Below are 22,406 nucleotides of genomic sequence, written 5' to 3'. Positions count from 1 at the left end.
GTTGTGTAACTTTGGTCAAGTCACTTCACTTCACTGTGCCTCAGTTACGTCATCTGTAAAATGGGGATTATGACTGTTAGGCCTATGCAGTTCAGGGACCGTATCCAACCTGATTAGGTTGTATGTACCCCAGTACTCAGTACAGTGCCTGGCACATAGTAAGTGCTTAACAAATATCATAAAAATACCCAGTAACTTGAAAGCCAAACATAGGCTTAACTGTAGGGCCTTGTTAAATGCCTTCCTACCTACTCATCACCTCCTCCAGCATTGGAAAGCAGAGGGGACACAATTCAGAGGGGCAGCAGTGGTGATGGTGGCGGCTTCAAGATCTCGACATCCCCCAACTTCTAACCCAATCAAACGAGGGGTGCGTACCAGGTACCTCAGTGATCCCGTTGTTGGGAAGGGATCATCTTTATATGTTGCCGATTTGTACTTCCCAAGCGCTTAGCACAGTGCTCTGCACACAGTAAGCGCTCAATAAATATGATTGAATGAATGAATGAATGATGGGGTGGGGAGTATAGCAGGGCACCCTGGATGCATGAAGAAGGGTATGAAAACCATCAATTCCCTGGTAACTCTGAGAGTGTGACATCCTACCCTTAAACCAGGCTAGTGGAAAGGATCAGGGAAGACTCTTTCCCTCTCTTCCTCCTCCCCTCCCTCCCTCTTTTTCTCTCTTCCTGTCACACTAAGGATGGAAGGGTTGAAAGGTCAACAGCTTCAGGATCTAGCTACTGTCCCACTGGGCAAAAAGGCAGCGGGGTGGCCACACCAATGTGTTCTCTGTGGCAATGGCAGAGACAGTGGTGGTGGCTTTGGGTTAATAATAATAATAATAATAATAATAATGATGGCATTTATTAAGCACTTACTATGTGCAAGCACTGTTCTAATCAATCAATCGTATTTATTGAGCACTTACTGTGTGCAGAGCACTGTACTAAGTGCCTGGGAAGTACAAGTTGGCAACATATAGAGACGGTCCCTACCCAACAGTGGGCTCACAGTCTGGAAGGGGAGGCTACAAAGCAATCAGGTTGTCCCAAGGGGGGCTCACAGTCTTCACCCCCCATTTTACAGATGAGGGAACTGAGGCCCAGAGAAGCTAAGTGACTTGCCCAAGGTCACACAGCTGACAACTAGCAGAGCCGGGATTTGAACTCATGACCTCTGACTCCAAATCCTGGGCTCTTTCTGCGTGGCTCAGTGGAAAGAGCCCAGGCTTTGGAGTCAGGGGTCAGGGGTTCGAGTCCCAGCTCCACCACAATTCTGCTGTGTGACCTTGGGCCAGTCACCTAACTTCTCTGAGCCTCAGTTACCTCATCTGTAAAAATGGGGATGAAGACTGGGAGCCCCACGTGGGACAACTTGATCACCTTGTATCCCCCCCAGCGCTTAGAACAGTGCTTGGCACATAGTAAGCGCTTAACAAATGCCATCATTATCTTTTAGACTGTGAGCCCACTGTTGGGTAGGGACTGTCTCTATATGTTGCCAATTTGTACTTCCCAAGTGCTTAGTACAGTGCTCTGCACATAGTAAGCGCTCAATAAATACGATTGATGATGATGATGAGCCACGCTGGTTGAGCCCTGACTGTATTTTCTCTGGGTATATTGAGAACCATAGCACCCAAAGCCGCAGCAGTAGCTGGCCACGGCTTAACCAGAGTCACGGAGATACTCACGTGAATCGAGCCCTGACTGTATTTTCTCTGGGTATATTGAGAACCGTAGTACTCAAAGCCGCAGCAGTAGCTGGCCACTGCTTATCCAAAGTCATGGAAATACTCACGTGAATCAGTCAGTGGCCCATCTGCTCGGCATACATTAAGGCAGAGCACTTCCAGTTGTGAAGAAGCTCCCTTCGGAATACATAGCTTTAAAATATTTCAAATTCCCAAGTGAAATGTTCTACTGAGAAAAAGAAGCCTCTTCTAGACTGTGAGCCCACTGCTGGGTAGGGACCGTCTCTATATGTTGCCGACTTGTACTTCCCAAGCGCTTAGTGCAGTGCTCTGCACACAGTAAGCGCTCAATAAATACGATTGATTGATTGATTGACACAGCACAGGCTTGGGAGTCAGAAGGACCTGGGTTCTAATCCGGACTCTGCTACTTGTCGGTGTGACCTTGGGCAAGTCACTTCTCTGTGCTTCAGTTACCTAATGTGAGAAGCAGCGTGGTTCAGTGGAAAGAGCCCGGGCTTGGGAGTCAGAGGTCATGGGTTCGAATCCTGGCTCCGCCACATGTCTGCTGTGTGACCTTGGGCAAGTCACTTCACTTCTCTGAGCCTCAGTGACCTCATCTGTAAAATGGGGATGAAGACTGTGAGCCCCACATGGGACAACCTGATCCCCTTGTTTCCCCCCAGCGCTTAGAACAGTGCTTTGCACGTAGTAAGCGCTCAATAAATACGATTGAATGAATGAATGAATGGGTTCTAATCCCGGCTCCACCACTTGTCAGCTGGGTGACTTTGGGCAAGTCGCTTCACTTCTCTGTGCCTCAGTTACCTCATCTGTAAAATGGGGATTAAGACTGTGAGCCCCATGTGGGACAACCTGATCACCTTGTATCCCCCCCAGTGCCTAGAACAGTGCTTTGCACATAGTAAGCGCTTAACAAATGCCATCAAGAGGTCCCCGGTTCATAGCCGGGTGCCCCCTCATCTCTTCATCCCCCTCCCCATCCCCCCTGCCTTACCTCCTTCCCCTCACCACAGCACCTGTATATATGTATATATGTTTGTACATATTTATTACTCTATTTATTTTACTTGTACATATTTATTCTATTCATTTTATTTTGTTAACATGTTTTGTTTTGTTGTCTGTCTCTCCCTTCTAGACGGTGAGCCCACTGTTGGGTAGGGACCGTCTCTATATGTTGCCAACTTGTACTTCCCAAGCACTTAGTACACTGCTCTGCACACAGTAAGCACTCAATAAATACGATTGAATTAATTAATTAATGTATTTATTATTACTATTATTAATACATAAAATTGGATTAAGATTGTGATCCCTATGGGGTACAGGGATTATGCCCAACCTGATTAGCTTGTATCTACTCCAGTGCTTACTACAGTGCCTGGGCACATAGCAAGCCTCTAACAAATACCATTAAAAAAAGAGAGAGAATCAACAATTTTCATTTCTTCTCTCCATCCATGTAGTTAATGTTTGTAAAACACTATGACTATAAAAATGCAAATCTGTTTGTGTTACAGTAAGAACTCCATTAATTTTCAGTTACCCACAGACATTCTTGGTAGTGCTAAGCATATCGTGGTGGGCAGCGGAGAACACTGTTAAGGCTGCAATTGCTAAGCACCTCATGAGAGCCCGAGGAATTACGGGGGGCAGGGGATGAAGAATACAGCAAAGATAACGTGTCATTTTTAGCAAGTATGAAAATCACAAGAATCATTTAATTTTCTATTTTCGTATAAAAGCTCTCAATTGAATAATAAACCACTAGTCAAGTAATCTACATGTTATTCAAAATGGGTAGTTGTCTAAATTATATTTCTCAGGGCCTATTAGTTTCCAAGAATCCAATAACCGCTGTAGATATTTTACCAGTAAAACCCAACATCACTTCAAGCACACGGAAGCCACATTTTCTCTTACTGTGCTTCACTGCGCCATATAAAGACACCAGAAATCAGCACCGAGGCATGATATCCACCTTGACAGAGGCTTATGCTGCTGCTGATGACGACTTAACACTGTCCCAAGTGAATTTTAAGGTTTATTAATTCATTCAGTCATTGTATTGAGCACCTACTATGTGCAAAGCACTGTAATAAGCACTTGGGAGTGTACGGTATAGGTGACTACCCTCTGAATTAGCTACTCAACAACCTTGGAATAATCTCAGCCTGTACTATTTGGTTCACAAAAAATATCCAAGCATTTAAGCCTATCAACTGTACTTAACTGAGTGCTTAGTCTCTGAAGAACAAAGAGCTTGAGAGAGTACAAGAGAGTGAGTAGACATGCTCCCAACTCTCAGGGAGTTCACACTTCAGCAGAAGAGACAATATGTGGGAAATTACACAGGCTCATTTGTCTGGGAAGGGCTTAGGAGCAGAAGATCTAGTGACTGCTAATCCCTTTCAGCCCTATGATTCCCTCTATTAGAGTCTCTCTGTTGTATGTTGACTTTGTTGTGCTTTACCAGGAAAGAACAGTTTGTAGAAGAATGTGGTAGCTTCTTCCTCCCCGTTTATTATTTTCCAGTTCTTTAGAACATTTCCTGTTTACTTTCCTAGCCCTACACTAAAATGCTTCTTCCTTCTAATCCAGTACACTGTTACTATCCAGTATTCTGGAATCTCTCCAATTCCCTTGGCTTCATAAATGTTCATTTTCCAGAAATGGTCAGAACATAGTTGCCTTATTTTCCCCACATTTATCCAGTCCTCCCAACTTGTATGTGTTCTGTACTGTGACCAAATCATTTCTTGTTATTTTTTTGATATCTTTGACTGTTTGCTCTTCAGATTTCATCATAATCTCCTAAATCTTCATTCTATCTTCCAAATTCATGCTCCATTCCATTAGTACATCTTTGGCTAGATTCCTTTATTTGCAAAAATATTATTGGCACACAGGAAACAACTTAAAGTGGTATTCTACATAATCACATACCACTCAAATTTAAACTCAATCTAAATCACTGAAATTTTTCTTTACCCTCCAACATCCATGATCAAACTTCCCTGGAAGCTATTTTATCTTAACTTTTTTTAAAAGGACTGAACTAATTTCTGCCTTTTCACTCACAATTCAGTTATGTTGAACTATATTAAAAATGACAACTTTCTCCTGAAACTCTTTACTGTTCCATCTACCTATCAAAAAAAACCCCAAAACACAAAAAGAACCTTAACCCAAACAGGAACAAGTTGGCTCCAATTTCCCTAGTTCCTCTCACTCATTTTTCAATCTTCATTAATTTCTGCTGCTAACCTTCCTTCCACTTCTTTACCTGCAATTCCACCCTTGTTTCCTTGACCTTGACACTCCCATCTACATACTTCTCTAGTACTTCATTATTCCTTCCCCTCCTCTGACTCCTCCGCCTTTCCAAAAATTTTTACTTCAAGCTTACATTGTTCTTTATCATTCAGCTCCTCTGTTGTCCTCCTCTTCCTCCCATGCTCCTTTCTATCATGACCAGTATAATTTTATTTTTCCCTCCAACCTTTACCTTTCATTTTACTGATCTTACTTCGACTCAAACTATTTAGATGACTCCCAAAGGCCTCTTTCTCTGTCTTAATCCTTCTCTGCCTCTTGGATGCCTTGATTTTGAAGGCATCCTTGAATTTCTCTTCAGTCTGACCATTCATGATTTTGTAGGTTTTGCTTCCCCTCCCCTTCCCGACCATGCCTATGGTTGTTACTTTCCATCTCTCCCCCAGGGCTCCAAGAAAAGGGCCAGCCAACCATGTGAAATACTGGTATCTGGATTCAATTTTCAATTCCGGGCTCAGCCAGAGATGGAATCAACAGAGAGGCAGAATATTAAGTCCCGATACGAAGAAGAAAAGTTTTACACTCCTATTCTATGAGGATACAACTGGCTGAGCGATGAGCTATGCTCGATAGTCACAAAGAATGCTCTCTGTCTTACTTACAGAATTAAAATGCAAGGAAACCATCAACCCACCCCTCAACGGAGATAGTCCTTTTTTTCCAAGGGAGAAACCTAACAGCAGATTGGCAAAATGTCCACATTGCAAATGGGCCTGAAGAGTGTTAATTACATTAGCAGTGTGGCCTGATGGAAAGATGACAGGCCTGGAAGTTGGAGGACCTTGTTCCTAATCCTGGCTCTGCCACTTGTCAGTTGTATGACCCTGGGCAAGTCACTTTACTTCTCTGTGCCTCACTCAGTTCCCTCATCTGCAAAATGGGGATTGAATCCTACTCCTTCCTACCCATGTGGGAGAAGGACCGTGTCCAACCTGATTATCTTGTATCTACCCCAAAGCTCAGTACAGTGTTTGGCACAAATAAGAACATTACAAAAATATCATAATTCTTAGAAGCAAGAAACATCCCACAGATTTAAGTTTTAACCAGTTGCTTTTTTTTTAAGCAGCTGAAAAATGAAACCAGAGGCTTGACAGCAATATTGATGTTCCAAGTTTAAACTCTCTAAGACGCTGGGCACAGAAAGCTCTCGAGCTGGGATGAGAGGAAGAAGAATTGGGAAAGGAATGTTGGCCACTGCCCTAGAGACCACTACTTGGCAACCATTTACACGCCTAATGCGAAAGGCATCTCAGAGAAGGTTATTCCCGCCACCCTCACCCTTACTTGTTCAGGAAATAGATAAAGTCAACAGTGGTGAATAGCTAGTAGAGAGCAGGGAGAGGGGAATGAAGAAAAAAAAAAATGACCACTCTAGTGCAAGTTGGAAGTAGAATCTGAGAACACATTTCATGTTTACATTCAAGTGAGAAAGAGCAGAGAGTGAAGAGGAAATGTGGTCTATATTTACTAAAAGGTTAGCTAAGTACATTTCTCCAAAACATAATCTAGGAAACTTCAATTCAAAAGAATAATAATAATAATAATTACGGTATCTGTTAAGCATTTAGTGCTATGCACTAAGCGCTGTTCTAACCACTACTAGGGTAGATAATAATAATAATGGCATTTATTAAGTGCTTACTATGTGCAAAGCACTGTTCTAAGTGCTGGGGAGGTTGCAAGGTGATCAGGTTGTCCCACGGGGGGCTCACAGTCTTCATCCCCATTTTACAGATGAGGGAACTGAGGTCCAGAGAAGTGAAGTGACTTGCCCAAAGTCACACAGCTGACAATTGGCGGAGCTGGGATTTGAACCCACGACCTCTGACTCCAAAGCCTGCGCTCTTTCCACTGAGCCACGCTGCTTCTCTAGATACAAGATAATCAGGATGGACACAGTCCCTGTCCCAAATGGGGCTCCCAGTCTTAATCCCTATTTTACAGATGAGGTAACTGAGGTCCAGATAAATTAAGTGACTTGCCCAAGGTCACACAGCAGACAAGTGGCAGAGCCAGAATTAGAACCCACATCCTCTGACTCCATAGCCCGTGCTCTCGCCAACAGGCCATGCTGCTTCGCAACTGCTGCAAAACACGCTGCCAAATGCTAACTAAATATTAGGAAATTAATAAAATGAATGAAAAATTCCTAATAATCATTCTGTGCTAGGCAGGATTTATTTAAAAAGTATTTCCACCGAAGGTAGACACACTTATTTGGGTCTTCACTCTTAATGGAAAAATAAAAGCTATTCTGAAAGGACAGACTAGGGGACCAAGAAGCCGCTTCTTTGCTAGGAGATGGAAAAACACATTCCTTTTCATGGCTAAAGGTTCTTGGGAAGGGCAAAAATCCCATTTCAAAATCTAACCGTCCTTGTAGGAACAATTACTGTTCTGCTACTGTAAGGGGAGCTGTTGGCACATAAAGGCCAGGATTATGTGCGTGAGATCGGCCACAAGATCCTGCAATCCCCACTTCCAGCTCCAAGCAGTCATGTTTCAACACCTCCGATTCCCTGATGCTGACAAGCTAAACAACTTGTTTTGTCTCTGGGAGCTCTTCTCTGGTGATTAACTGCTTATGGTGAATGCTAATTATATGAAAGTACAGTACTGTGGAAACAGTGTCCTATTTCCTCTACCTGCAGCAGCAACGTGCTCCCGAATGACGGTTTGGTTTACAGCAAGTACGTCTAAAACCGAGAAATTACCATTTTTCTCCACCACACATAAACTCATCTCTTTCCACCTTCCCAATTCAAAACAGCTCCATGTACCCACTGGAAGTTTCTTCAACCTTCTGACCAAGTATAATTGATGGCATTTAAAGTGCTATGTGCAAAGCACTGTTCTAAGTGCTGGGGAGGTTACAAGGTGATCAGGTTGTCCCACGTGGGGCTTACAGTCTTAATCCCCATTTTACAGATGAGGTAACTGAGGCCCAGAGAAGTTATGTGACTTGCCCAAAGTCACACAGCTGACAAGTGATGGAGCCGGGATTTGAACCCACGACCTCTGACTCCAAAGCCCGTGCTCTTTCCACTGAGCCACGCTGCTTCTCTATCAATTGCCTGCTTTAAATGCTTGCAATAATCAGAAGAGTAAATTTGCAGCCCAGAGTGCATGAATTAGTGAACTATTACCGGGTCCTCAAATCCCCACATCCCACACTGGAAATTTACCCCAAATTGTCATTTCTTAGGAACTGCACCTCAGATTAAAATCTTCTCACCAGGGAACCTATGAGAATTTGTTTGTGGGTTTTAAATCCTAAATGCTTGTTAAAATGCCAACACTGCAAAATTGGAGACCACTAAGCAATATAAGGCAGCAAGTGATTAAATTTACCGAACACACATTCATAGCAGCTTAAGCTACTTTTTAATTAAAAATAAAATATCACTGGCTACATTTGGATTTCTCGGCCGCCGAGAGAAAGTTAGAGGCTGGTGGAAAAGGCAGCTTCTTGCCGATGCTACCGGTTGGGAAGAGACCATGAGAAATGCCCCACTCCCTCAGCCAGATGCTTTATGGACACCAAGAAGCGAAGAGGGGTGAAGACAACTGAAATGCAGCCCAAACACTCCTTGGCCGCTGATTAAATAAGCCTTATTGGCAGAGGCTTTGGAAGAGGCGGCGTGTTTGTCCCACCTTCCTGGCAGGAGGACAAGAGACAAAGTGGCAGCAGAGGTCACTGGGCACAAACAAGGCCACCAGAAAGGTAGATAACAGGATGAAGGTGGGGCAGAGAGGGAAACTTGGAAGATACTGGAACAGGGTTTGAACGTACCCGTAAACAAGCCCTTGAAATCTGTGATAAAAATCACGTATTGTTGTTTTTTGGGATTTCTGAGTCTTGTGGAGCTGTTTGATGGTGAAAGAAACCTAAAGCAAACTGATTACTTTTACTGCAAAGTTGGGCTTAAGCAATGCAGCTTTAAATTGTTTCTACTTGTTTAAAGAAGAAAAAAGAAAAATCGCCATGAGGCTTAGTCAACCACAGGCACGATGCCAGGAGTCTAAAGATCAGGCTTCTTCAGGCTGGGATGATATCATCTACTCAAAAGTCCTGATGTTCACTCTATCTGAAGACGAGAAAATTCACTGGTATAACCCGGCCCACCTTTTCCTCCTTTCCAATCCCTTTAGATGCAACGATACTAATTTTTGACCAAATCAATCTTCTCAAAACATTTTTTTCCTGCCTGAATATGATGAATGAATGTGCATGTGCGCTCTCTCTCTCTCTCTCTCTCTCTCTCTTTCTCTCTCTCTCCGGTCTTACCTAAAAAGCTTGCCCTAAAGTAAAGCACGGGTGCTTGATAGCTGCAGGAGTATACGACATGATATTCATAGCGAATCACTTCTGATGCTGCAGCAATCCCAGCCACTTGAGAATCATCTGGGGGTATTTCCAGGACTTCCTAAACCAAAAACACAAAGGGAGAAATGTGTGTCAGGAAAAAGCATACTGATGTAGAGGAGAAAGAGGAAAGTACTTCCCCCCCAACCCCCTGTAAAAACAACTAATAAGTTTAGGGTGGTGACATACGAAAAGGGGCATTCTCCTTAATATTTAACATCTGAGCTTGGGGAACGGTAAAATCGGAAAACGTTAGCAGGAACCCATTCCAGACTGCTTTGAAGAGAAGCCGCAGCATTGTCTAAGAAGCGGGGAAAACAAATGATTTCATCATCAATTCTGAATATGTTTATGGAATAATACTAATAGTATGACAGCAACAGAAACCATCTCCTTCCTTACCTGTTACAGCTCAAAACTTCCTACCAATTGGGCACGAGACTGTGAAACATCCCTAAAGACCCTCATATACTTGCCAAGGCATGATTCACTGCATGCATAACAATTCCCAGTTCCACTTCGAAAGAGAAACTTACTTTGCAAGTTTAGTTTGTTAGGAACATTTCTGAACAGAGATGAATTTGTTTGCCTGTGATGACAATCCCCCTCATTTACACAACCAGACTTGACCTCGGCAATGAAACTTCAATGGCCAATTAAGACTGGGTTTTATATTTAATGGAAGAGTGTTGGTTATGTGGCATCATGTGGGCATTCAACCAACATTTTCTGACTGGCTACCTGCCTTACCTGACTGCCAGAGCTATTTATTCCACCATTTCTGAGTTCATCTTTCAGTTTCTGGAGTTGATAACTTGGAGACCCTAGGGTTGGGTAATTTTTCACTAAAATATTCCACTCACTGAGCTGAATAACTCCCTCTGAAAGGAATGAAGTGAGGTGGGATACAAATCCCAGGCTTGTCACATTTCTCTTACTTTCCCCTCCACCACCATCACCACTGCCCACAAAGAGAAAATGGAAAATGTACAAAGGAAAATTTCAATATTTCTTTTACATCTAGGATCCAGTTTCCAATGAGAAAAATAAAATCGAAACAGGTTTGAAGCTCATTACTTCTCTTTCCTTGCCCACAACTGATTTATCAGGTGGGCATTGGAATTGATAATTCTCAACAGGATAATCAATTTATAGTAGTTGGTCTTACCTACTAAAATGAGTGAGTACTCTAGATGAGACAGAATAAAGTTCCAAATGCCAGAAAACAAAATACTGAGAAAAGCCAAAAATTTTTAAATAAAATAAAATTTCATATACTTTTGGGCAGAATTTTAAAATATTCAAAATGGGCCTATTCAAATGCCATAAGGATTAAGAGATTCTACCCAAACGTAAGAACCTTAACCTTGCTTAATTCCATGAGCAACATTAAGGCTGACAATAACTAGAAAATCTTCTCCTTACTAGGTTGCCCTAGAAAACTGAATCCTATTAAAACACTGTAAGGAAAACACGCCATGGAAAGCAAGCCCTACTGCTACCTATAAAACCAAATCCAGAGCCTCAATAAGCCATCAGTACCACGCCTGTATATCATTAGTAATCAATAGCAATTTTTGAGCTCCTATTGTGTGCAGAGCACTGCCCTAGGCACTTGGGAGGATACAATAAAAGCGTTCTAATGGGGCAGATGGGTGGACATGAAGTGTGTCTCTACAGTAGGAACAGGAGGAAAACTATAGCTATAGCTGACAAAAATGAGATCACGGGAAAAATGAACATATGATTAAAAGGGAAAAATGAATACATGATTAATTGAATTGTGAACATAAATAACTGCCAAGGGGAGCTGTTGGGATGACAAAACCCGGGTCTTTGTAGTTGGACAATGCCTCTGGAGTATAATTTCAGGAGGGCTTTGAAGGTGGGGAGGAACAAGGCCTGGTGAATTTGAGGTGGGACAGAGTTTTAGAAAGGGGAAAGGTATACGCGATGGGTTTGGAGACAGGAGACAAGAGTGCGGTACAATAAGAAGGCTAGCTTGGGAAAAGCAAGGACCTAGAGATAGGGAGCCAATACCATTTAAAAGACTCTTTGAGGAAAAAGACTTGAGATGTGTTTACCCATTACCCAGCCAGACCATATGTTCTTCCATTCAAAACCCATATTTTCTGTGACAGCTCTTTAACGGTGAAGCTGATGGGGAGCATGAGGAAGACTAAGAAAAAGCTTTCGAAGTTTCAAAGCTTTGCAGTGATTCCAAATGTAGGCATGATTGGTTTTACTAGGTATTTTCCTGCAGTTTAATCATCTTGCTTTGGAATCCAAATGGCAAGGTGAGATGTTGGTTTTTGTTAGCCCGGACGATTAAGTCCAGGGGCAGGAATATATGGTTTGACAGTCAAATCTGGCTCTTCATAACACTAGCTGTGGCTCTCCAGTATGGTCAGACCACTGCTCTTCAAAGTCCTACTAAAATCACATCTCCTCCAGAAAGATTTTCCTGACTCATCTCTCCTCCCCATTTCCTTCCCTACTGCCATCACCCATACGCTTGAGTCCTCACCCTCAGGACGCTTAAATATTCCCCCCATCCCCATCCCAGCATGACCTTGTGGAAAAAGCCCAGGATCGGGAGTCAAGAGGCCTAATCGTAGTAGTAATAATATTTACTAAGCATTTACTGTGTGCAGAGCACTGTGCTAAGCACTGGGAAAGTATACAAAGCTGGGAACTGGACATGGTCATTCATTTATTCATTCAGTCGTATTTATTGAGCATTTACTGTGTGCGGAGCATTGTACTAAGAGCTTGGGAAGTACAAGCTGGCAACATATAGAGATGGTCCCTATCCAACAATGGCTCACAGTTTAGAAGGGGGAGACAGAAAACAAAACAAAACATGTAGGTAGGTGTCAAAATTGTCAGAATAGAATTAAAGCTATATGCACATCATTAACAAAGTAAATAGTAAATATGTACAAGTATATATGTACATGTTTGTACATATTTATTACTCATTTATTTATTTATTTATTTTACTTGTACATATCTATTCTATTTATTTTATTTTGTTAGTATGTTTGGTTTTGTCTCCCCCTTTTAGACTGTGAGCCCACTGTTGGGTAGGGACTGTCTCTATATGTTGCCAATTTGTACTTCCCAAGCGCTTAGTACAGTGCTCTGCACACAGTAAGCGCTCAATAAATACGATTGATGAAGTAAAATAGAGTGATAAATCCGTACAAATATATATACAGGTGCTTAGGGGAGGGGAAGGAGGTAGGGCGGGGGAATGGGGAGGAGGAAAGGAAAAAGGGAGCTCAGTCTGGGAAGGCCTCCTGGAGGAGGTGAGCTCTCAGTAGGGCTTTGAAGGGAGGAAGAGAGTTAGCTTGGCGGATGTGTGGAGGGAGGGCATTCCAGGCCAGGGGAAGGTCCCTGTCCCTGTCCTTCGGGAGCTCACAATCTAAGAATTAAGGGGGGAGCGTGGCTCAGAGTCCAAGGCAAACCCAAAATAGCCACGGCATCCGCTATCACTCCCCCAGCCTCCAAACAATCACATTTATTGAGAAATTACTGTGTTTAGAGCACTGTACTAAGTGCTTGGGAGAGTACAACACAACAGTACAACAGACACATCCCCTGCCCCTGCTCTAGCTTACAGTCAAGAGGGTTTGAGGGGGCTCTGAGGAGGTCTCATGCTGCGGTTGCTTTTTGCTTTCCCACTGGTGGGGGAAGAGGCTGGACAGGATGGAGGCTCTCTGACCGTACCAGTTCCCAAGGAAGCGGCATGGCTTGCTGTCCAACTGGGTGGGGGAGGAAGACAAGAGCACACAGCAGCTGCTTTTCTCCCTGCAGACAGGCAAGCACGGAGCATGTCCATTCATTCATTAAATCGTATTTACTGAGCACTTACTGCGTGCAGAGCACTGTAGTAAGCACTTGCGAAGTACAAATCGGCAACATGTAGAGACGGCCCCTACCCAACAACGGGCTCACAGGAGAAGGGGGCCTTGGTGACTGGAAGGGAAGGTAGGAGTGTCCCCCATTCCTTAGCTCAACTGTCATGATAAGGAGTAGAGAACATAAAGGGAGGCATGGTGGTAGTTTATTTTTTACTGTTTTATGGAATTGGTTATGTGCTTACTACATACCAGGCACTGCACTAAGCGCTGGGATAAAGTACAAGACATAAGACAAGGCCAAGCAATTGGGACAGTGTCTTCACAGAATATGTCCTCAATTAACGTCACTGACTGACTGATGGCTTGATTGATTGACAGGTTCCCCCTTGGTGGGCCAGCTCACCGCTGTGATGGCAATAACATTAAATCCCATCACAACTATGTCTTACCCAAATCTTACCCAATAATGATAATATTTGCTGAGCGCTTGCTATACGCCAAGCACTGTTCTAAGCACTGGGGGAGATACGTCGTAAAGTACCTAAGTGCCTTGTAGGGTAAGAACTCAACTGTATTGGGGATGCAGTAAGGAGGCAAATAGAGTGAGATGAGTCAGGAAAGATGTCCCGTGGGAGATGTGATTTTGACACTGCTCTGCACACAGTAAGCTCTCAATAAATACGATTGATTGATTGGTAGGGCTCTGAAGATGGGGAGTGTAGTTGCCTGCCAGATGTGAAGGAGGAGGGGATTACAGGGAGGAGGGAAGGCTCGAGTAAGAGATTAACCGTGAGAGTTTGTAATGTTGCAAAGTAGCTCATAGTAATTGTCCTCTCTCCTTGCATGTGTGGTTACAGAGCACACCAACAGGCACGAAGCAGCTCCAGAATGACTGACTTGAGGGTTTGGATGATGTTCTAAAACTGTTGAGTTGTAAGCCACTCAGAGGCCTGGCAGCATATTCCAACACCAGTTTCTAGGCCCCATTTTGCATTCTCAAACATAATTACATAAAACAGGCTGAATGAAATGGGAACCGCCACACAATGCTGCTTTACCGTCAATGGACAGAACTCAGGGGAAACGGCCCAGGACTTTGAAGACGCCACCATTACCACTAGCTGCACGGAAAATGAGGAGGGAACCAACTGGGGAAACTAATGTGAGACCTCATTGCTTTCCAGCTCTCGCTCCTCAGGAAGTCATTCCCAAGTCCACCCTATATTAATGTCGCAGTTTGTCTTGTCCAGCTAGAACTCTATTCATTTTGCTATTAACTTTCTTCCCTGCCTTCTCCTTTCCACAGTTATTGGTAAATAATAATAATAATAATTATTAGTCACACATAAGTCTTTCTAATTGCATTTTGCTTAGATGAAAAGTGGTGACACACTGATGTCTTATAAATGCCTTTTGTCCCTTCATGACTCCTTTCTTTTCTTTTCTTCTGAAAATAAGGATGCTGCATGAGATCTTCCCAAGGGGACAATAAATTTTGAAGCTAAAAAGACGATGATAACTGAATCTCAACAGGATGAGGTTTGGCTGAAGGAAGTCTTTTTATAAAACAAGACATAGAGCTACACTAATTTAAGCAAGTGAGATTTCAAATGTCTTGAACATAGTACAAAATCCTTCATCATGAGAACAGAGTTCTGTACTTAAACCCCAAAACGAGTCTTGGTCCAAAAAAGTGAAACTTGTCAGATTTATAAAATATAGAGCAAAAGACTATTGGCAGTACAAAAAACTTTCAAAACAGCTGTGAATCATAAACTATCTTCTCATCATGCTTTTGGAACCAAATAAAGACAGGAAATTCAAGAGAGCACCATTTTAGTAGACTGAACCGTAAACAGCTCCATGCACTTTCATTTCTTCACATCTGCCCGGCAAATGTAAACACTTCCCTGACACCAGCATGTCTGGTGCAAGATGGATGCAAAAACCAGAGCTGCAGAGCTCCAAAATGAGGTTTTGTTTGTAGAACTAAAGGCTATATGAATGGGGTAGAGGGGCATCCTAAAATAGGAGTTACAAAGGGAACCAAACCAGAATTCTAACCCCATTCTGGGTTTGGATCGGATCGACAATCCACTGAACTGGGCACAGGGTCAGGAACCTCCTATAGTTCGGGTCATCAATCAAGCAGTAGTTGATTGCTGGGGGCAGAGCACAGTACTAAGCACTTGGGAGAGTACATCAATAGAGTAGGGAAACAAGATTGTTGCCCTCAAGGAGCTTGCAATCTCAGGGGGCAAGTTGCAGAGTGCCTGAACCTTTTGAGCTCCTCTCTGGGCTTCCTATCGTCATTGTTGTCACCATCATCGTTATTCATTCATTCATCAATCGTATTTATTGAGCGCTTACTGGGTGCAGAGCACGGTACTAAGTGCTTGGCAAGTACAATTCAGCAACAAATACCACCATCAACATCAGCAGCAGCAGCATTTGAGTTTCTTCTGTGTGCAGAATAAGGTATGAAGCACATGGAAACACCTAAGAAAAGGAAATTGCGGTCCCCACCTATTAGGGAGTTTAGAATCACTGGGAAAAGAGGCAAGAGAACGAAACAGTCAAACATGTGAAAAGTACAAGAGTAAGAGCATAGGTATAAGGAACAAAAAACTAAAATAGGCAACAAATAAACTGTCAGTTACTAATAAATAATAAACAGGGTCGAAATGGCAGATGGGGTAGCAAGTCAGGAAGACGGACAATTAGGCACGTAACGCCGCTTGGAAGAGGTGACTTATTTAGGAAGCAGCGTGGCTTGGTGGTAAGTGCTTGGGCTTGGAAGTCAGAGGACCTGGGTTCTAATCCCGGCTCTGCCAATTGCTTCCTAGGGCAAGTCATTTACTTTCTCTGTGTCTCAGATTCCTAAACTGTGAAATGGGGGTTCCAAACCCTCCTACTTAGACTGAGAGCCCCATGTGGGAAAGGGAGTGTGTCTGACCCAATTAAATTGTACCTGCTCCAGCACTTAAAACAGTGTCTGACGCCTAGTAAGTGCTGAAGATATGCCATTTTAAAAAATGTCCTTTGGAGTTTTCATTTTATGCTGGAAGAAATGGGTAGCCTTTGGAGGATATAAGAAGCTCCCTCTCTAGACTGTAAGCTTGTTGTGGGCAGGGAATGTGTCTGTTACACTGTTGTGCTGTACTCCCTGAAGAGCTTAGTACAGTACCCTGCACATGATAAGCATTCGATAAATATGATTAATTGAAAGGAGAACAGCGGGCTCTTCCCCCATCCTTCTTAGTCTCCGTCCCCCTGCCCAAATCCACCGTGTTCCCCTCTTCCGGGATCCCTGCGGTCTCCTGAACCAGACCCCTCAGACCCACCACCCACTAGTAGCAAGAGCACACGCTTGGGAGTCAGAGGTCGTGGGTTCTAATCCTGACTCCGCCACTTATCAGCTGTGTGACTTTGGGCAAGTCACTTAACTTCTCTGTGCCTCAGTTTCCTCATCTGTAAAATGGGGATTAAGACTGTGAGCCCCACGTGGGACAACCTGATAACCTTGTATCTACCCCAGCGCTTAGAACAGTGCTTGGTCCATAGTAAGTGCTTAACAAATACCAGTATTATTATTATTATTATATTTGCAACTCTAATATTGGTAGGACTGCCTGAATTGAGGAGGGGCTGGAGGTGAGGGAGACCAGAAGGAAGCAGTCACAGTACTCCAAGTAGGCAGTAACGAGGGTTTAAATCAAGTCATGAGTGAGCAGGTTAGATCCACGGACTAATACAGAGGAAGAACTGACAGGAGTTGGAGATAGTCTAAATGCTGTAGCTATATAAGAGAGATGTCAAGGGTTGCAAACTTCTGAGACAGTGATAAGAATATATAAGGTAGTACTTACCTGGGCTGGGAAGGGCCAGTCTTACAAAGAATGGACCACATCTCCCAACAGGATAGGAGAAGGCTGGGAGGAGCAGGGCAAAGGTGGGGTGGGGGGCGGTGCTCAATCTGGGAAGGCATCCTGGAGAGGTGAGCTCTCAGTAGGGCTTTGAAAGGGAGAAGAGAGCTACTCTGGCGGATGTGAGGAGGGAGGGCATTCCAGGCCAGGGGGAGGACGGTCAATGGCCAGGGGTCAATGGCGGGACAGGCGAGAACGAAGCACAGTGAGGAGGTTAGCGGTAGAGGAGCAGAGTGTGCGGACTGGGCTGGAGAATGAGAGAAGGGAGGTGAGGTAGGAGGGGCAAGGTGTTGGAGAGCTTTGAAGCCGAGAGTGAGGAGTTTATGCTTCATGCGAAGGTTGATAGGCAACCACTGGAGAGCTTTGAGGAGGGGGGTGACATGCCCAGAGCATTTCTGTAGAAAGATAGTCCGGGCAGCAGAGTGAAGAACAGACTGAAGCAGGGAGAGAAAGGAGGATGGGAGATCAGAAAGGAGGCTGATGCAGTAATCCAGTCAGGATACGATGAGAGATTGTACCAACAAGGTAGCAGTTTGGAAGGAGACGAAAGGGTGGATCTTGGCGATGTTGTGAAGGTGAGACCGGCAGGTTTTGGTGACAGATCGGATGTGTGGGGTGAATGAGAGAGCGGAGACAAGGATGACACCAAGGTTGCGGGCTTGTGAGACAGAAGGATCGACCTACCCTAGAAGAATACCACGCTAGTCTTTGGGAAAACAGACTTCACAATTGATTGGATTGTAGATCCCCAATGGCTAGGTGCCCGCACTGCTCTGTATATTCTAGAACCAGGCTGTTAGCCTGATAACATGTCATCATTTAAGATAAGTTCCTGAAGATATAAACATAGACAGGTAGGTATGTGATGCTTAATTCATGGATTTATTTTTGGTACTTGGAAGAGCAGTGAATTATTTCACCAGTAAGGAAAGAAACTCATTTTGTTCATGTCTTATTAAATACAGTTTTCAATTAAGTTGTATCATGATGAAAAATTTCACAGTGCAACTGGATTTGTCAACTTTAGCCTCTTCAGAATCATTTGTTGCAGAGCTCCCACATTACAAAATCCAGAACTGACTTGTTTCCAAAAAGAACTGGTTAGTTGTCATTAAGAAGCATCTGTTACTTTATTGCATTCATGTAAAAGCACTCTTATGCTATTATAGTGGACAGTTGAGCAGATGTTTTAAAGCGCTATACCAAAAGCAATACTAGTATAATAAAAAAAGATAAGGAGCTCCAATCTAATTAATAATATCGGTTCCTTTACAAATGAATTCTCACTCTTCTTTAATTGATCGAAACTTAAACTAGAGATTTCAATTCCCAACTCAACCAATGTACCAGTCCTTTTAAAATAATAAATTAATCATAGACATCAATAGATAATGAATGGTACTGCAATTAAACATGAGCAGAGCCAAATGAAAGATGGGAACATATTTTTCCTGTTCTAATAAAAAATACTGCAATAACATTTTGGAAGCCAGGGGCACATTAAAGATCTTGGGAATTCAACCATTTGGATTCAGCAATCACTAGGAGAAATACCACATAATAGCTGTTTTCCACTTAACTGGAAACCAGGGCCCTACTTTCTACCTAGTATCTGTCATCGATGTATATATACCTGTATATATGTATATATGTTTGTACATATTTATTACTATATTTATTTATTTATTTTAATTGTACATATCTATTCTATTTATTTTATTTTGTTAATATGTTTGGTTTTGTTCTCTGTCTCCCCCTTCTAGACTGTGAGCCCACTGCTGGGTAGGGACTGTCTCTATATGTTGCCAACTTGTACTTCCCAAGCACTTAGTACAGTGCTCTGCACACAGTAAGTGCTCAATAAATACGATTTATTGATTGATTGATGTGGGATTTTGAGGCACAAGTTCTTGGGGCCTCTCTTCTCTGTTTCCATTAGGAAGGTTTAGAAAAATAAGATGAGGTATCAGGTAGCACTTTGAGTTCTTAGGAAGAAGAATATTAAGTGAATTTGATCTATCATTATTACAATTTATTATTAGGGAAGGGTAAAGAGTATGGGCCCTTGCCTGCAATGTGATGCAGTGCAATGTGCAGGCATTTAACTTCCTGTGCCTCAGTTTACTCATCTGTAAAATGGGGATTAAAAATCAGTTCTCCCTCTTAGACTGTGAGCTTCATGTGGGAAAGGGACTATGTCCAACCTAATTGTCTTCTATTTAACCCAGTTTAAAGCACTTAACACATACCATTTTTTATTATTGTTGTTATTATTATTATTAAGTCCCTTGGTTCAAGGGGGCAAGTAAAGAGTAGAAGGAGAATAGTCAAAATAGACCATTTTAGAATTGAAAGTTTAAATGTGAACAGGAGAGAGGGAGAGAAGGCAAAAGGAGAGAGGGAGAGCATGTACTAAGTCAGTCAATATCTACGCTTACATATGGCTTTTCTCTGGAGAGCTCACATTCTTCAGGGAACGAAAGAAGAAAACTAAAGAAGAAAACATCAGAATCACCAGAACTGTACCAGTCAATAGTTGTTGCTATTGAATTCTTCCTCCAAAAGAAAAGATACATAGATAAAAGGAAAGGCAAATAGAGAAAAGATAAAAAAACACACATACATTCCCAAGTGTTACCATTATGATAGAAGATCTATCACGATCAACAAGGAAGCATTCGTCTGACTACATCAACACCTATTAAGTTATCCGGGGATTTTAACATTTCCAATACCTGGAACAATTGCGTGTATATCATACAATATCTATGCATCTAGATATTTCATTTCCAGGTGGGGTTATTCTAATGAAGGCTAAAAAAAGTTATATCTACCCAGTTGGAAGAAGGAATGTGTTTTATCTGCAGAACATTGTTCATTCAATGGCTCTGTGCTACCGATGCTTCTAGATTTAAATCCACTACCCACTTACGTTTCCCAAATTAAGATGGGCTTTTCCACTTCTTAATATAAATAAAATTCTGGGATGACCATCATAATTTAAGAAGAATGCAAGGAAATTAGAGCGGAATCAAAGGGAGACGATAAAAGTTTATAATATCTAGCACATCCAGTTCTTCTATAACATGGGGGCCACATTATTGCAAAATGAGAACTTGTGTTAGAGAACTCCGCCACTCCAGTACTTCATGTATCCACATATGTGCACAAGTGATTTCTTCCACACTGCATCAAGATGTGTCCAACCGGGCTCGATTAACAGACCCATGTTCCCTAAATCTCTAACAGCACTAAGCCAAAATCCATAGTGAAAACATGCGTTATCATGGACCTTAGCATGTATGTGAAAAAGTGAAAGAGATTTGGATTATTCAGCATAGACCCTAAATTCTAGACAGTGTTTAATTACAATTTTCAAGCATAGAAGAGCTACTATATAAAAGAGGGTGACCAGTTATTTTCTATTTCCACCAAGTAAAGATCAAGGAGAAAAGGACTTAATTTGCACATGAGGGATTTATGTTAAAAGCAGGATTTCCTAAAGTAGTGTGTTCTCAGACTTAGCAATAATAAGAACTGAAGATGCCGATAGTCACTTTCTTAGAAGACTTTCATCTGGAATAGATCAATGATGGGACAGTGGTGAATTTCTATATTTGAAAATAACACTTTACACTAAAGCTAAAAAAAAATAAGTAAGGGCTATTAGTAAGTATTCATGTGTAGCAGTAATGTTTATTGTATAAGCTCACACTTGTGTTGCTATTAATATAATTTAATATCTTTATTATTTCAACTCCTTTAAAAAGTTAGCAACCCATAGATGATAAAAGTAAACAGTAACGTTACTTCCAAGCACATCAAAAATTGAAACAGGCAATAGGTGCATAATATAATAATAATGATGGTATTTGTTAAGCGCTTACTATGTACAAAGCACTGTTCTAAGCGCTGGGGAGATTAAAAGGTGATCAGGTTGTCCCACGGGGGGCTCACAGGCTTCATCCCCATTTTACAGATCCTCATCTGAGGCACAGAGAAGTCAAGTGACTTGCCCAAAGTCACACAGCTGACAGTTGGCGGAGTCGGGATTTGAACCCATGATCTCTGACTCCAACGCCTGGGCTCTTTCCACTGAGCCACGCTGCTTCTCAAGGAATAATTTAGAAAAGGATTTCTTTATGAAAATTTTTAGATCGCATCAGAATCTCTCAAAAGCATATCTAAAACTTAATACCAAATAAATATTCAAATGGACAGCAGTGAGCAGGCACAAGAAATATTTGTGCTGCTGTATTGCACAAGACCTGTCCTAGAACTCCCCACAGGGAACCACAGATAGCAATTCAGATTTTTTCAGTTCCTTTATCACTCTTGAAAATCTCTTTGCCTTCCTCGGAGTCCCATCAGGATGGCAATTGGTGCAGTTAGAGAAGCAGTGTGGCTTCATAGATAGAGCATGGTGGGACTCAGAAGGACCTAGGTTCTAATCCCTGCTCCGCCACTTGTCTGTCGTGTGACCTTGGGCAAGTCACTTCACTTCTCTGGGCCTCGGTTACCTCATCTGTAAAATGGGGATTAAGTCTGTGAGCCCCATGTGGGATAGGGACTGTGTCCAACCCGACTAACTTGTATCTACCCCAGTGCTTAGGACATAGTGAGCACTTAACAAGTGTTATTATTGTTATCATTATTATTAGTCTCCACAGCCCTCCAGAGCAGCAAATGTAAACCAAGTGGACTTTCAGGCCAATCAGGAAGCCAGCTCAGGTTCATCACTTCAAATCCAAAATTCCGGCTGGGTAAGGGTTCAAACAAAGTTTTCTATCATTTCCAAAATGTTACAACAAACTTAACTGGGTTGCCAATCCCCGCTTTGGTTTGACTAGAGACATGTGCATAATGTCTTTTTCAAAGAGGGTGTTTATCTTGTTCCAGGTACACGTGGTCATAAACAATTACGGGTATGAAATGTCACTGCATGTTCTCTCATTTTAAAACTCAGCTACATATTGTTTGTTCTCTGACTGAGCACTTGCCTTCAGCAATAACTTGGTTGTAGTAGTTACACCCCCTCTCAGGGTCGCACCTGGAGAGTTTCCACTACTCTACCAGTCTCGACATTGGGTCCTGATATCCGCAGGTGGTAGGGAAACCAGGTCTCCTCCAAGTCCTTCCAATACTGCCGAGAGTTCCCACTCCATCCACATACCTGGATGCTTCCATAG

The 22,406-nt window shown here is 42.6% G+C and overlaps 1 protein-coding gene across 1 annotated transcript in view; it reads right to left on the bottom strand.

Annotated features, from left to right (window-relative positions):
- Window positions 1-22,406, bottom strand: part of ATG10 (autophagy related 10) — a 201,797-nt gene that overhangs the window by 72,767 nt on the left and 106,624 nt on the right. The window contains exon 3 of the mRNA XM_038765759.1: window positions 9,348-9,486. Within this exon, the coding sequence (XP_038621687.1) occupies window positions 9,348-9,486 (139 nt within the window). The remainder of the gene's footprint in view (window positions 1-9,347; window positions 9,487-22,406) is intronic.

This window comes from Tachyglossus aculeatus, chromosome 23 (genome assembly GCF_015852505.1).
Source record: "Tachyglossus aculeatus isolate mTacAcu1 chromosome 23, mTacAcu1.pri, whole genome shotgun sequence".
NCBI lineage: Eukaryota > Metazoa > Chordata > Mammalia > Monotremata > Tachyglossidae > Tachyglossus > Tachyglossus aculeatus.
The sequence above is the reverse complement of the archived record's forward strand: the minus strand, read 5'-3'. Positions and strand labels throughout refer to the sequence as shown.